Source organism: Trachypithecus francoisi, unplaced genomic scaffold (genome assembly GCF_009764315.1).
Source record: "Trachypithecus francoisi isolate TF-2019V2 unplaced genomic scaffold, Tfra_2.0 Contig01440, whole genome shotgun sequence".
NCBI lineage: Eukaryota > Metazoa > Chordata > Mammalia > Primates > Cercopithecidae > Trachypithecus > Trachypithecus francoisi.
Window position 1 is genome coordinate 9,506,861 of NW_022681431.1, and position 13,140 is coordinate 9,520,000.

The window sequence follows — 13,140 nt, forward strand, 5'->3', positions numbered from 1 at the left end:
GAACTTAAAACAAAAATAAACAACTTTCATTACCTTGGGTTAAGCCAAGATGTCTTAAGACATCAAAAGCATGAGCCATAAAAGGAAAAAAAAAAAAAAAAAAAAAAAGAACTTCAAATTTCAAATTTTCTGCCTTTCAAAAGACACTTTTTTTTTTTGAGACGGAGTCTCACTTTGTTGCCCGGGCTGGAGTGCCGTGGCATGACCTCGGCTCACTTCCCGGGTTCACGCCACTCTCCTGCCTCAGCCTCCGAAGTAGCTGGGACTACAGGCGCCCTCCGCCGCACCTGCTAAGTTTTTGTATTTTTAGTAGAGGGTTTCACCGTGGTCTTCATCTCCTGACCTCGTGATCCATCCACCTCGGCCTCCCAAAGTGCTAGGATTACAGGTGTGAGCAACCACGCCTGGCCCAAAAGACCCTATTTTTAAAGTGAAACAGCAAGCCACAGATTGGAGTGAAAAAAATCTTTGAACATATATATTTGACACAAAACAGGTATCCAGTAAATTAAAAAAAAGAAGGGCCAGGTGCAGTGGGTCACACCTGTAATCCTAGCACTTTGGGAGGCCAAGGTAGGAGGATTCCTTGAGCTCAGGAGTTTAAGACCAGCCTGGGCAATATAGTGAGACTTCATTTCTACAACAACAACAAAAAAATTAATTAACCAAGCATTGTGGTGCATTCCTGTAATTCCAACTGTTTGGGAGGCTGAAGTGGGAGGATCACTTGAGCCAGGGAGGCAGAGCCTGCAGTGAGCCATGATGTTACCACAGCACTGCAGCCTGAGCAACAGAGCAAGACCTTGTCTAAAAAAAAAAATAAAAGAAGAAAAAAGAAACACACACAAAACTCACTAAGAGTAACACAACTTCAAAATGGACAAAATAGTTGAACGTGCATTTTGTAAAATAAGATCTATAAATGACCAATAATCACCTTGAAAAGAAGCTCAGAATCACTTGTCATCAAGAAAATGCAAATAAAAACCACAATGAAGTGCCACTATACATCCACTAGAATGACGACAATTAACACCGAATGCCAACTGTTGGCAAAGATGTAGAATAATTAGAATTCTTATACACTGGCCGGGCGCAGTGGCTCACGCCTGTAATCTCAGCACTTTGGGAGGTCAAGAGATCGAGACCATCTTAGCCAACATGGTGAAACCCCATGTCTACTAAAAATACAAAAATTAGGCCAGGCACAGTGGCTTACACCTGAAATCCCAGCACTTTGGGAGGCCAAGGCAGGTGGATCACAAGGTCAGTAGTTCAAGACCAGCCTGGACAAGATGGTGAAACCCAGTCTCTACTAAAAATATAAAAATTAGCCAGACATGGTGTGGGTGCCTGTAATCCCAGCTACTCAGGAGGCTAAGGCAGAGAATTGCTTGAACCTCGAAGACGGAAGTTGCAGTGAGGTGAGATTGCGCCACTGTACTCCAGCCTGGGCGATAGAGCAAGACTCTATCTTGGGAAAAAAAAAAAAAAAGTACAAAAATTAGCTGGGCATGATGGCACACACCTGTAGTCCCAGCTACTTGGGAGGCTGAGGCAGGAGAATCGCAAGAATTCTTATACATTATATGTAGAAATGTAAAATGGTACAGCACAGCCAGACGTGGTGGCACATGCCTGTCGTCCCAGCTACATGGGAGGCTGAGGTGAGAGGAGGCTACAGTGAACCGTGATCATGCCACTGCATTCCAGCCTGGGCAACAGAGTGAGAACCTGTCTCAAATATAAAAATAATAAAGAAAAGGGTACAGCATGTCAAAGTAGTTTTGCAGTTTCATATAAAGCTTAACATATGCTTACCATATATCCAGCAATTCTGCTATTTACCCAAGAAAAGTTAAAACATATATCCAAAGGCTTGCTCTCAAATATTCATAGCCATTTTATTCACAATTGTTTAAAACTGGAAAGTTCCCAAATGTTCACCAACAGGTCTATCTGACAGGGACTTACTGCAAGGAATTGGCCCATGTGATTATGAGGACCGACCAGGAGAGTCTGAAATCTGTAGGGCAGGCCATCAGGAAGAGCAGCTGGGAAGCTGAGAGGAGCATGGAGCTGAAGCTGCAGTCCCCAGGAAGGACTTCAGGAAAACCTCGCTTCTGTTCCTGAGGTCTTTCAACTGATTGGGTCAGGCATATTCACATCATCAAGGGTAATTCCCTTAACTCAAAGTCAATGAATTGTAGATATTAATCACATCTACAGATTACCTTGATAGCAACACATAGATTAATATTTGCTTGAATAACTGGGTTGATAGCCTAGTCATGTTGACATATAACTCTAACAGCAAGATGATTGGATAGACCAATTGTGGGATACTCCTCAACCAAAACCAGAAACAAACTACTGATACAAGCACCGGTATAGATAAATAAATCTCAAACACATTTTGCTTAGCAAAAAAAAAGTTGACAAAAAGACCCTGTAGGATTCTACTTATATCAAGTTCTAGAACAGGCAATACTAATCTGTAATGTCAGAAAGCAGATCAGCATTTGCCTAATGCTAATTAGGCATGGCAGGGGGTGGGGTGGGGGCACTGACTGCAAAGGGAAACAAGGAAAGTAGGAAGGGACAATGGAAATTATATCTTGACTGTGGTGATGCTACATGGGTGTATACATTTGTCACAACTCAAACTATACAGTTAAAATGAATGCAGTTTTCTGGGGTTTTTTAGACAGTCTCACTCTGTCACTGGAGCGCAGTGGTGTGACCATAGCTCACTGCAGCCTCAAACTCCCAAGCTCAAGTGATCCTCCCACCTCAGCTCCCAAGTAGCTAGGACTACAGAAGCACGTCATACCACCTGGCTAATTTTTTTTTTTTTTTTTTTTTGAAACGGAGTCTCAGTCTGTCGCCCAGGCTGGTCTTGAACTCCTGACCTCAAGCCATTGTCCTGTCTTAGCCTCCCAAATTTCTGGGAATATAGGCGTGAGCTATTGTGCCCATTCAAGTGCAGTTTTTTGTATATAAATTATTTTTCAATAATGTTCATTTTAAAAAAAGCTAATTCCTGCACAGCAGAATTCTGGTTCATGCCAAAGAGATAGATGCAGTTCCTCTGGCACCATTTTAGAAAAGACCACCCAGGCCTGTGTGGTGGCACATGCCTGCAGTCCCAGCACTTTGGGAGGCCAAGGCAGGCAGATTACTTGGGGCCAAGAATTTGAGACCAGCCTGGCCAACATGGCTCTACTAAAAATACAAAAACTTAGCTGGGTGTGGTGGTGCATGCTTGTAATTCCAGCTACTCAGGAAGCTGAGGCACGAGCATCACTTGAACCTGGGAGGCAAAAGTTGCAGTGAGCTGAGATCACACCACTAGGCTGGGGGACAGAGTGAGACTCCATCAAAAAAAAAAAAAAAAAGAAAGGAGGGAGGGAGGAGAAAGGAAAAGAAAGAAAGATGGACAAGACCTAGACATTTTTCCAAAAAGACAAACAGCCAACAGGTGTATGAAAAGATGCTTCAACATCACTAACCATCAGAGAAATGCAAATCAAATCACAATGGATATCATCTCACACCTGTTAGTACAGCTATTATTTAAAAAAACAAAAAATGGGTCGGGCACAGTGGCTAATGCCTGTAATCCCAGCACTTTGGGAGGCCAAGGCAGGTGGATCACGAGGTCAGGAGATCAAGACCATCCTGGCTAACGTGGTGAAACCCCGTCTCTACTAAAAAATACAAAAAAATTAGCCAGTCGTGGTGGTGGGTGCCTGTAGTCCCACCTACTCGGGAGGCTGAGGCAGGAGAATGGTGTGAACCCGGGAGGCGGAGCTTGCAGTGAGCCAAGATTGCACCACTGTACTCCAGCCTGGCTGACAACATGAGACTCCGCCTCCAAAAAAAAAAAAATGGTGGCTCACGCCTGTAATCCCAGCACGTTGAGAGGCCAAGGCAAGAGGATCACTTGAGCTCAGGAGTTCAAGACCAACCTGGGCAACATAGTGAGACCCCAACTCTAAAAAAAAAAAGAAAGAAAGAAAGAAAAAAATCAAGAAATGTGTTGACCTAGTGGTGCACACCTATAGTCTCAGCTACTCAGAAAGTTGAGGCAGGAGGATCGCTTGAGCCCAGGAGGTCAAGGTGGCAGAGAGTCATGATCATGCCACCACACTCCAGCCTGGACTACAGAGGGAGACCCTGTCTCAAAAAAAACAAAAGAAAACAATTGTTGAGGATGTGGAGAAACAGGAACATTTGTACATGCTTGGTGGGAATGTAAAAGCTGCTAAGGAAAAGAGTATGGAGATTCCTCAAAAAGTTAGAAATAGAGGCCAGGCATGGTGGCTCATGCCTGTAATCCTAGTGCTTTGGGAGGCCAAGACGGGAGGACTGCATGAGGCTAGGAATTCAAGAGCAGCCTGGACAAATAGCAAGACCCCGTCTCTCCAAAAAAAAAAAATTAACCAGACATGGTGGTGCATACCTGTAGTCCCAGCTACATGGGAGGCTGAGGTGGGAAGATCGCTTCAGCCTAGAAGTTCAAGGCAGCAGTGAGCCATGATCACATTGCACTCCAGCCTGAGTGACAGAGTGAAACCTGTCAGCAAGAAAATTAAAAATCGAACTACCGCCAGGCGCAGTGGCTCAAGCCTGTAATCCCAGCACTTTGGGAGGCCGAGACGGGCGGATCACGAGGTCAGGAGATCGAGACCATCCTGGCTAACACTGTGAAACCCCCGTCTCTACTAAAAAATACAAAAAACCAGCCGGGCGAGGTGGCGGGCGCCTGTAGTCCCAGCTACTCGGGAGGCTGAGGCAGGAGAATGGCGTGAACCCGGGAGGCGGAGCTTGCAGTGAGCTGAGATCCGGCCACTGCACTCCAGCCTGGGCGACAGAGTGAGACTCCGTCTCAAAAAAAAAAAAAACAAAAAACAAAAAACCAGCCGGGTGAGGTGGCGGGCGCCTGTAGTCCCAGCTACTTGAGAGGCTGAGGCAGGAGAATGGTGTAAATCTGGGAGGCAGAGCTTGCAGTGAGCTGAAATCGGGTCACTGCACTCCAGCCTGGGTGACAGAGCGAGACTCCGTCTCAAAAAAAAAAAAAAAAAAAAATCAAACTACCTATGTTCCAGGAATCCCACTCCTGACCATATATTCAAAGGAACTGAAATCAGAATCTCAAAGGGATATCTGCACTTTTGTATTCATGACAGCATAATTCACAATAGCCAAAATATGAAAACAGCTTAAATGCCCACTGATGGATGCAGGATATAGAAAATAGTACATACATACAATGGTATATTATTTAGCCTTGAAAAAGAAGGCGATTCTGTCATCTAGGACAACATGGCTGGACCTGGAGGGCATTATGTTTAATGAAATAAACCAGACACAGAAAGACAAATATGCATGATCTCACTCATGTGGGATCTAAAATAGTCAAAATAACAAAAGCAAGGAGTTTAGGAATGGTTGCCATGCCCTGGGAGGAGAGGAAAGCAGGGAGGTGGTGGTCAAAGGGTACAAAGTTTCAGTTACGCAAGATAAATCTGAAGTCCACTATGCAACACGGTGTCTAGAACTAACAATACTAAGTATAGTAAGTACAGTAGTATACTTACTATCTGCTAAAAGAATAGATCTTACATTAAGTGTTCTTCATGAAAAAACACAGGCCGGCCATGGTGGCTCACACCTGTAATCCCAGCACTTTGGGACGCTGAGGCAGGTGGATCACCTGAGGTCAGGAATTCAAGACCAGCCTGACCAACATGGTGAAACCCTGTCTCTACTAAAAGTATAAAAATTAGCTGGGTGTGGTGGTAGGTGTCTGTAGTCCCAGCTACTCGGGAGGCTGAGACAGAAGAATGGCTTGAATCTTGGAAGCAGAGGTTGCAGTGAGCTGCGATCATGCCACTGCACTCCAGCCTGGGCAACAGAGCGAGACTCCATCTCAAAACAAAACAAAACAAACAAAAATAATAATAATAATAAAGAAGGCAAGAGAAAACTTCGGGAGGTGATGGATATGTTCATGGCCATGATGGTGTTGAAGGTTTCATAGGTGTATATTTATCCCCAAACTCAACAAGATGTATACCTTACATATGTACAGCCTTTTACATGTCAATCATACCTCATTAAGGTGGTTTCTAAAAAAAAAAAAAATCAATGAACTTTATATATGGATGAGAAGTTTCCTAGGTGGAATTGCAGGGTAAGAATACCAGGAGAGACAAAAAACATATAATCGTCTCAATAAATGCAGAAAAAGCATCTGATAACAGTGTACATCCCTTCATGATAAAAACTCTCAACAAGTTATGCATACAAGTAATATACCTTAACATAATAAAGGCCATATATGACAAACCCACAGCTAACATCATACTGAATGGGAGAAAGCTGAAAGCCTTTACTCTAAGAACTGGAACAAGACAAGGATGCCTGCCTTCACCAGTCGTATTCAACACAGTTCTATAAGTACTAACCAGAACAACCAGGTAAGAGAGAAATAAAAGGCTTCTAAATTGGAAAAGAAGGGGCCAGACGCAATAGCTCACACTTGTAATCCCAGCACTTTGGGAGCCCAAGGTGGGCAGATCACTTAAAGTCAGGAGTTAAAGACCGGCCTGGCCAACATGGTGAAACCCCATCTCTATTAAAAATACAAATATTAGCCAGGCATGGTGGCGGGCACCTGTAATCCCAGCTATTCAGGAGGCTGAGGAAGGAGATTCGCTTGAGCCCAGAAGGCAAAGATTGCAGTGAGCCAAGATCACACCCCTGCACTCCAGCCTGGGCATCAGAGCAAGACTCTGTCTCAAAATAAAGTAAAACAATAGGCCAGGCACAGTGGCTCACACCTGTAATCCCAGCACTTTGGGAGGCCAAGGCAGGTGGATCACGAGGTCAGGAGATCAAGACCATCCTGGCTAACACAGTGAAATCCCATCTCTGCTAAAAATACAAAAAAATTGGCTAGGAGCAGTGGGGGGCACCTGTAGTCCCAGCTACTCGGGAGGCTGAGGCAGGAGAATGGCATGAACCCCAGAGGTGGAGCTTGCAGTGAGCATTGATCGCGTCAGTGCACTCCAGCCTGGGCAACAGAGTGAGACTCCGCCTCAAAAAATAAATTAATTAATTTAATTAAATAAGACAATAAAAAGAAGTTGGAAAAGAAGTCAAATTGTCTCTCTTTGCAGATATGATCTTATGTATAGAAAAGCCTAAACAATCCACTGAAAAACTCCTAGAACTGATAGACAAATTCAGTGAAGTTGCAAGACACCAAAATCAACATACGAAAATCAGTAGTGTTTCTATACACCAATAATAAAATAGAAAAGAAATCAAGAAAGTGATCCCATTTATAAGAGCTACAAAAAATAAAGTCCCAAGGAATAAAATTTAACCAAGGAAGTGAAGGACCTCTATAACAAAAACTACAAAACACTGATGAAGGAAATCGGAAAGGACACAACAAAATGGAAAGACATCCCATGCTCATGAACTGGAAAAATTAATATGGTTAAAATGGCCATACTAGGGCTAGGCACAATGATTCGTGCCTATAATCCCAGTGCTTTGGGAGGCCTAGGAGGGAGGATCACTTGAGCCTAGGAGTTCAAGACAAGCCTGAGCAACATAGTGAGACACAACAAAAAAATTTTACAAATTAGACAGGCGTGGTGGTACACACCTTGTAGTCTAAGCTACTCAGGAGGCTGAGGCAGGAGGATCGCTTGAGCCCAGGAGTTCAAGGTTACAGTGAGCTATGACTGTACCCCTGCACTCCGGCCTGGGCAACAGAGCAAGACTCTGCCTCAAAAATAAAAAATAAATAAAATATAAAAATAAGAAATAAAATTAAATTTAAAAGGCTATACTACCCAAAGCAATCTATAGATTCAGTGCAATCCCTATCGAAGTACCAATGACATTCTTCACAGAAACAGAAAAGACAATCCTAAAATTTGTATAGAATCACAAAAGACTCCAAATAGCCAAAGCAATACTGAGCAAAAAGAATAGAGCTAGAGGCATGACCCTACCTGACTTCGAAACATACTACAGGGTGGGCAAGCTCATGGCTGTAATCCCAACACTTTTGGAGGCCAACGTGTGTGGATCACTTAAGCAGAGGAGTTTGAGACCAGCCTGGACAACATGGAGAAACCCCATCTCTACCAAAAAAAAAAAAAAAGTAGCCAGGCATTGTGGCACACACCTATAGTCCCAGCTACTCCAGAGGCTGAGGTGGGAGGATCACTTGAGTCTAGGAGGTGGAGGCTGCAGTGAGCTGAAATGGCTCCTGCACTCCTGAGAGATACCTGTCTCAAATATAATTATAAATATTATATACTACAAAGCAATAGTAACCAAGCAGCATGATATTGGTATAAAAACGAACACAGACCAACGGAAAAAATGGAGAACCCAGAAATCAATATATGTACTTATCACAAACTGATTTTTTGACAAAGGCACTAAGAACTTACATTGGGCAAAGGACATCTTCTTTAATAAATGGTGCTGGGAAAACTGGATATTGATAATAAGAAAAGTAGACTCCATCTGTCATCACATACAAAAATCAATTCAAAATAGATTAAAGACTTAAACGTAAGGCCTGAAACTATACTACTACTAGGAGAAAACCAAGGGGAAATGCTTCAGGACATGGGTCTAGGCAAAGATGTTATGGCTAAGACTGCAAAAGCACAGGCAACAAAAACAAAAATAGACAAATAAGACTATATTAAACCAAAAACGTCTGCACTGCAAAGAAACAGTCAACAGAGTGAAGAGACAACCTGCAGAATAGGAGAAAATATTTGCAAATTATTCATCTAACAAGGGACTAATATCCAGAATATACAAGGAATACAAATGACTCAACCGCAAAAAAACAAATAATAATATTAAGTGGGCAAAGGACATGAATAGACATTTCTCAAAAGAAAACAAACAAATGGCCAATAGGCATATGAAAAAATGCTCAGCTGGGCGCAGTGGCTCACACCTGTAGTCCCAACACTTTGGGAGGCCACGGAGGGAGGATCACAAGGTCAAGAGATCGAGGCCATCCTGGCCAACATGGTGAAACCCTGTCTCTACTAAAAATACAAAAATTAGCTGGGCATGGTGGCGTGCACCTGTAGTCCCAGCTACTTGGGAGGCTGAGGCAGGAGAATTGCTTGAACCCAGGAGGCAGAGGTTGCAGTGAGCCAAGATCACACCACTGCACTCCAGCCTGGCGACAGAGCAGGACTCTGTCTCAAAAAAAAAAGAAAGAAAGAAAGAAAAAAAAAAAAAAAGCTCAACATCACTAATCATTAGGGAAATGCAAATTAAAACCACAATAAGATATCATCTCACCTCAGTTAGAATGGCTGTTATCAAAAAGACAAATGCTGGCGAGGATGTGCAGAAAAGGGAACTCTTATATACTGTTGGTAGGAATGTAAGTTAGTACAGCCATTATGGAAAGCAGTATGGAGATTTCTCAAAAAACTAAAAATAGAAGTACCACATGATTCAACAGTTCCATTACTGGGATAAATAACCCTAGAAATACTGATTCCTAGGAAATCAGTATCTGATTTCCTTTCCTTTGGATAAATAACCCAGTAGTGGGATTGCTGGATCATATGGTAGTCCTATTTTTAGTTTTTGGGGAAGTCTCCATACTGCTTTCCATAATGCAAATCAGTATCCAAAGGAAAGGAGGGATATCTGCACGCCCTTGTTTATTGCAGCACTATTCCAAGAGCCAAGATATGGGATCAACCTAAGTGTCCATCAACAGATGAATGGAAAAAGAAAATGTGGTACCTGTACACAATGGAATATATCCAGCCATAAAAAAATATGGAAGCCCTCTCATTTGCAGCAATATAGGTGGAACTGGAGGTCATTATGTTACGTGAAACAAGCCAGACACAAAAAGACAAATTTCACATTCATTCATGTGGGAGCTAAAAAAAAAAAAAAAAAAATGAAATTAGAGAGTAGAATGATGGAATACTAGAGGCTGGGAATGGGTGAAGGGATGGAGAGAGATTAATGGGTACAAACATACTATTGGATAGAAATAAGTTGAAATAAGAAATAATAAGAAATAAGTTGATAGTACAGTAGGGTGACTATAGTTAACAATAATTTATTGTATATTTCAAAATAGCTAGAAGAGAAGACTTGAAGTGTTTCCAACACAAAGAAATGATAAACGTTTAGTCAGGCCGAGTGGCTCACACCTGTAGTCCCAGCACTTTGGGAGTCCTAGGCAGGAGGATCACTGACGTCAGGAGTTCAAGACCAACCTGGCCAACATGGTGAAACCCCATATCTACTAAAAATATGAAAATTAGCTGGGCATAGTTGTGGACACCTGTAAACCCAGCTGCTCGGGAGGCTGAGGCAGGAGAATCGCTTGAATCCGGGAGGCAGAGGTTGCAGTGAGCTGAGATCACACCACTGCACTCCAGCCTTGGTGATGAGAGTGAAACTCCGTCTCCAAAAAAAAAAAAGAAATAATGTTGAAGGTGATGGATACCCCAGTTACCCTGATTTGCTCATTACACATTGTGTGCAAGTATCAAAATCTCATATGTACCCCATAAATATGTACAATTACTATGTATCAGTTAAAAAAAAAGTTAATGAGGATGGTACCAGTATTATAGCCCCATTTAGCTGATGAGGAAACTGAGGCACTGAGACATGAATTAACACACCTGAAATCACAGAGTCCAGACTTGAACCCAGACTGTCCAGTTCCAGGCTCCCAGCTCTAGGTCATGACCTCAGGGTCATCCCCCTCCCGTGCCTCAATTTAGCCTTCAGTGTGAATCCCAGCTGCAGCCTCACATCAGTGTGATTATTCACGGGGAGGGTAGCCTGGGGCCACTGAAGACCCGTTTGCTTTGAGCACTGCTCTCCAATGAGGTTCGAAGCCCTTTGAGGGGCTGTTTCGTATTCACTGCGGGATGCACAGTTGCCTGGCTGGCGGAATCACCATTTGTTGAGTGAATACTTGAACGTCTGTGCATGGCATGCATGTGCCTGCAATTTGCTCATCTTTACCACACACTTGGCTGCAATGGCTGTCACCTCCAGTAGGCCCCCTGCCAAGGACAGAGAGCTCAGGGACCGTCAAGGAGACTGGAACTGCTCAGCTGGGGACAGGGAGACTGGAACTGCTCAGCTGGGGACAGGGAGCCTAGGGGGCCCTGGCAGGCCCCCAAGCCTCTCCTGGGTTGTCCTGGCCAATTCACAGGGAGGTTGACCCCAGCTCCCAGGGATAAAAGATTCTGACCTCTCCGTGGCAATGAGCCCCTGCACCAGAGGTGTGCGGGAGATCCCTGGTTATCGGAGGTGTCTCCAGGGTATATCAGCTGAAACACCACCTTCTCTTCATTGCCCACTGAGCCTGGGACCCGCTGCTGGTCACGTGCTTGGCCCTGTAGCGTCGCTAGCCGTGCTCCCCAGTGTGCTCCCCGCCCCCTGCCGCGGAGCCTCCCAGCTCCCCTCCCCACCCCACCTGCCCGCTGTGGCTCTCCGCGGGAGATCTCACCGTTCTGGACACAGGGCTCGCTCTCTCTCACTGGAGACTTGGAAGGACAGGCTGTCTGGGCCTTAGGAAAGGCCCATGCTGTATAAGGCATGGGGAAAAGAAAGGAAGAAAGGCAACGAACAAGGAGCCCTTCTAACTGCCGCTTCCTGCTGGCCTCCCTTCCTAAGTTGGGCTAAGGCTTCCTCTCCATGGGCTGGGGAGGGGTCGCCAGTAGGCCTCGGCGGGTCCTCTTTGGCTCGGACAGCGGTTCTCACGAAGGGTCCTGGGCCGGCATCATCAGTTTCACCTGGGAACCGGTTAGAAAAGCAAATTCCCTCGGCCCCACCCAGACCCACGCCAAGGGCAGCTGTGGAGTGGGGCGCAGCGATGCGCACATTAACAGCCCTCCAGGTGATTCTGCCGCGCAGAGGAGGAAACAATGGGAGAAGGGAAGGGGAGAGGCAGGCGGCTTCTTTGCGGCTGATTGGACACCTGCCCTTCCCCTTCCAAGGCTTCTTAGCCCGGGCTTGGGCAGCAGCTCTCCGGTCAGCGGGGAGGAGGTTGCGCTGCGCTCCGGGAGCGCCAATGGCGTGACTGGCCCCGCGCGAAGCAGCAACAGTAAGGCTGGGTGGGGGGAGCTGGGACCTAAGCCGCGCGCACACCCCTTTCTCTGCGCCTGGTGGAGGTGCACAGAGGCTTTTGAGTTAGGCCCAAGCGCAGCCAGGTGACCTCCCCGCGGGCTTTCAAGCCTGGGCTCGGTGGACAGCTCCCTCTCCCGTGAGTCCCGCGGTCCTCTCCGCGCCCGACCGAGCCCCGGGCTGCGCGCCCCGCTGGGAGGTGGGTACTCGTCCTCCAGGAGTTGCCGGTGAGCCCTTGACGGTGGCAGGCACTCTCCAGCCGCGAGCGACTCCTCAGTTCCTGCCGATGCCTGCCGGCCTCTGGCATCCTCCAGTCGAGGGTCAGGGTCAGGGAGCAAGGCCTCACGCGGGCGCCCTCCTTGCAGCTGCCCGGCCACCCCGCTTCTCCGCCCGGAGCCATGAATCTCAGTAGCGCCAGCAGCACGGAGGAAAAGGCAGTGACGACCGTGCTCTGGGGTGAGTGAGGACTCAGGCTACTTCCCAGAGCCACGCCCCACCTCCGGTGCGCGGCAGCTTGGGGCCCAGGTGAGCCCCTCCCTCGGAACGAATAGAGGGCCCCACTTCCCTCCCTTTCTCCTCCGCAGGCTGCGAGCTCAGTCAGGAGAGGCGGACTTGGACCTTCAGACCCCAGCTGGAGGGGAAGCAGAGCTGCAGGCTGTTGCTTCATACGGTAGGTGTTCCCAAAAGAGGGGAGGAGGATAGAGTCCGGGGACTTTCTGGTCCCAACAGAGGACTATGGGTTTCTCCCGTCCGCCATCAGGGTGATGAGGGGCCTCTGTCTATTTTCAAACCCGCGCAGATTTGCTTGGGGGAGAAAGCCAAAGAAGAGATGCATCGCGTGGAGATCCTGCCCCCAGCAAACCAGGAGGACAAGAAGATGCAGCCGGTCACCATTGCCTCGCTCCAGGCCTCAGTCCTCCCCATGGTGGGCCTTTCCCTGCTGGCTGGAAAACTGCTGCCAGC

At 46.3% G+C, this 13,140-nt stretch overlaps 1 protein-coding gene across 2 annotated transcripts in view; it reads left to right on the top strand.

Annotated features, from left to right (window-relative positions):
• Positions 1-11,473: 11,473 nt before the first annotated feature.
• The window catches only part of NPM2 (nucleophosmin/nucleoplasmin 2), a 12,443-nt gene continuing 10,776 nt past the window's right edge, over positions 11,474-13,140 (top strand). The window contains exons 1-5 of one of the 2 annotated variants that reach the window (XM_033227375.1): positions 11,474-11,950; positions 12,051-12,157; positions 12,543-12,633; positions 12,762-12,847; positions 12,977-13,102. In XM_033227375.1, coding sequence (XP_033083266.1) covers positions 12,576-12,633; positions 12,762-12,847; positions 12,977-13,102 — 270 coding nt within the window. In that variant the 5' untranslated portion in view covers positions 11,474-11,950; positions 12,051-12,157; positions 12,543-12,575. Of the gene's footprint in view, positions 11,951-12,050; positions 12,634-12,761; positions 12,848-12,976; positions 13,103-13,140 lie in introns of both variants that reach the window. The other variant, XM_033227365.1, reaches the window with a different exon arrangement.